This window comes from Galeopterus variegatus, unplaced genomic scaffold (genome assembly GCF_000696425.1).
Source record: "Galeopterus variegatus unplaced genomic scaffold, G_variegatus-3.0.2 Scaffold2954, whole genome shotgun sequence".
Taxonomy (NCBI): domain Eukaryota; kingdom Metazoa; phylum Chordata; class Mammalia; order Dermoptera; family Cynocephalidae; genus Galeopterus; species Galeopterus variegatus.
The window spans coordinates 27,840-30,375 of NW_007729065.1; the positions used below are offsets into that span (position 1 = coordinate 27,840).

General features: G+C 29.7%; 1 protein-coding gene across 1 annotated transcript in view; it reads left to right on the top strand.

The window, feature by feature from the left end:
• LOC103599419 (cytoplasmic dynein 2 heavy chain 1-like) overlaps positions 1-2,536 on the top strand; it is a gene marked incomplete at its 5' end in the record, with an annotated part of 226,059 nt that overhangs the window by 27,558 nt on the left and 195,965 nt on the right. The window contains 2 exons of the mRNA XM_008583524.1: positions 930-1,043; positions 1,632-1,792. Coding sequence (XP_008581746.1) covers positions 930-1,043; positions 1,632-1,792 — 275 coding nt within the window. The remainder of the gene's footprint in view (positions 1-929; positions 1,044-1,631; positions 1,793-2,536) is intronic.

Below are 2,536 nucleotides of genomic sequence, written 5' to 3' on the forward strand. Positions count from 1 at the left end.
TTCAATTAGTATAGATAAACCAAATACATACATTTATAATATTCAAACACTTTTTATATACATGGGATCTAATGCTCTTGATTTTTCCACTGTGAGTGAAGAAGTCATATGATTTTAATATATAAATTGTTTGAATTTTCACTCATTTTGTTTTAGATATTTGCCACTTATTTGAATTTTTTTCAAAGATAAAAATACAAAATTATTTTTTCTAAGATCAATTTTTTTCCTTTTAGAAGTACAAATATACTAATCTTTCTCTACAAATTAATAATTTCTATTATATTAGAATTATAAAAGACATTTATTGTCAGTTTCCTCATTTATAAAATGAGCATAAGAGTACTGACCTTCCCGGATTGTCTCAAGTCTTAAATGTGTATTATTATGATCATTTAAAAAGTGTATTACTTTTCTAAGCAGAAAAAATTAAAACAAATAAAGCATAGAAACTTTTCTGGTAGTAAATCCAGGGTACTTTAAAAAGTTCATAGAAAGATTTGTATTATCTTTTAATTCTATTTTCCATAAACTTTTTGAGCTACCCTCATATAGGGTAAAATATATAATTGGTTTCCCAGGCATTTTGGAAATTCTCGTGGCATAGGTTCAAAATTAATATTTTTTTCTGTGAAAAAAATAATTTAGAAAAAAATATATAAAAAATTAATTTAGAAGAAGAAAACTTAATAGAAAATGTTGTTTTAAGGCTGGCTGGTTAGCTCAATTGGTTAGAGTGTGGTTCTGATAAAACCAAGGTCCAGGGTTTGATCCCTGTGCTAGCCACCAAAAAAACCCCGAAAACAAAACCAAAAAAACCACAAACAAACAAGAAAATGTTATTTTAAAATGCTATATTTTTTGGTATCATGCTTTTAAATATTGAGTGCATTAAAATTGATTGGAATGCCACTAAAATATTCCTGTAGGATGCGAGTGAACAAAAGACAGAACTTGAAAGACTGAAGCACAAAATAGCAGAAGAAGTTGTTAAGATTGAAGAAAGAAAAAATAAAATTGATGATGAATTAAAAGAAGTACGGGTAAGTTAAAAAAATTCTAAGATCCATTTACATTTTTGACTACCAGTTATATGTAGGAGTTTAAACATTATTTGTAGCTCAAGTTATTTTTTAATAAGTGTTACTAAATGTGGCTTTCAATCAGAATATTACTTATAAAAGAGAAGAAAGAAAGAAAACCATCAAGGCAAACTAAGTGAATTAAATGATGGTGATTAAAAATAATATTTGTTTTCTGTGACTGTGTTGTTTTGTTTGTACAGGAAAATAATGTATTAATAGATAAACTAAAAGAAACTGTTAAGCTCATTTTCTCCAGGCTTGACTAAAATAGCCAACTAGTTCTAAAATATAAAGAGCCTCTGGAACATAGCAAATTGCCTCAAAACAAATTAGATTTTTGCAGTTGTGGTGGCAAGAACTCTTCCTTTCTCAACTTGAACATTTTTTACTTTGTGTGTTTAAAAGTATTTTGATATTTGAAGAGAGAGAACATTAGTGACTATAGTCATGTTGAGTAAAATGACAATAAATATTAGATAATTTATAGAGTTAGTGATTTTAAAAAATGTATATTTTGAGAGTAAAAATGACCTTTTTCTCTTTTAGCCTCTAGTCAGTGAAGCTAAGCTAGCTGTTGGAAACATTAAGCCAGAATCTCTTTCAGAAATACGCTCACTACGCATGCCACCTGATGTAATCAGAGACATTCTGGAAGGAGTTTTAAGGTTGATGGGTATCTTTGATACGTCTTGGGTGAGCATGAAAAGGTAAGTTTTTGATTTTGTGAAAAAGGTTATTTCAGCAATGAATTACACATTCTTTCATAGTTTTTAATATTTCTTGTGTTGTTTATCAATACATGATTACATACTTTGCCCTGAAATTTCAAGGTATTCTATGTAATCATATATCAGGATCCATATATCCGTTCTCCACAGTGATTGTTAAAAGTGTCAAAAGAGGAGAAAAGGTATGCTTTAGAATCCTTGTGAATGTCTCAAATTTAATAATTTGGTGCTTACATAGATTGTTGTGATTTTACTGTGATTTACTGATGGAGAAAATATAGTCACTGTATTCAGAAGAATCTTGTATTCTTGGGGGCTGGGGGAAGAGAGAGACCCATAAATAATATAAGAGAGATGTGAAGTAGAAGGGAAAAGGGTGAGTATTAACTAAATATAGAACCATGCAGCTTTGGGTTTTACATTATAATAATGGTGTTATGGTTTGTGCTGATACTAAGTTCTGTGTTAGGATTTAGGTTGGTATCTGGAGATAGGAGAGGTTTAGGAGGTTTAGGAGCACTTTAAAACAACTTAGAAAGTAGTCAGAAAAATTTTTTGTATATCTTAGAACATATGAGTACCCAATTAGGATGGTAGATGTGGGTAGATATAAGGATGTGGGTAGAATGACAGGACTGTGTTTCTTTCATGTCACTTCTTGCTCTGGTTTATTCATAGGACATTAGAAAGACTGATGTGCATCTTTCTAGAATTTGTCTTTGT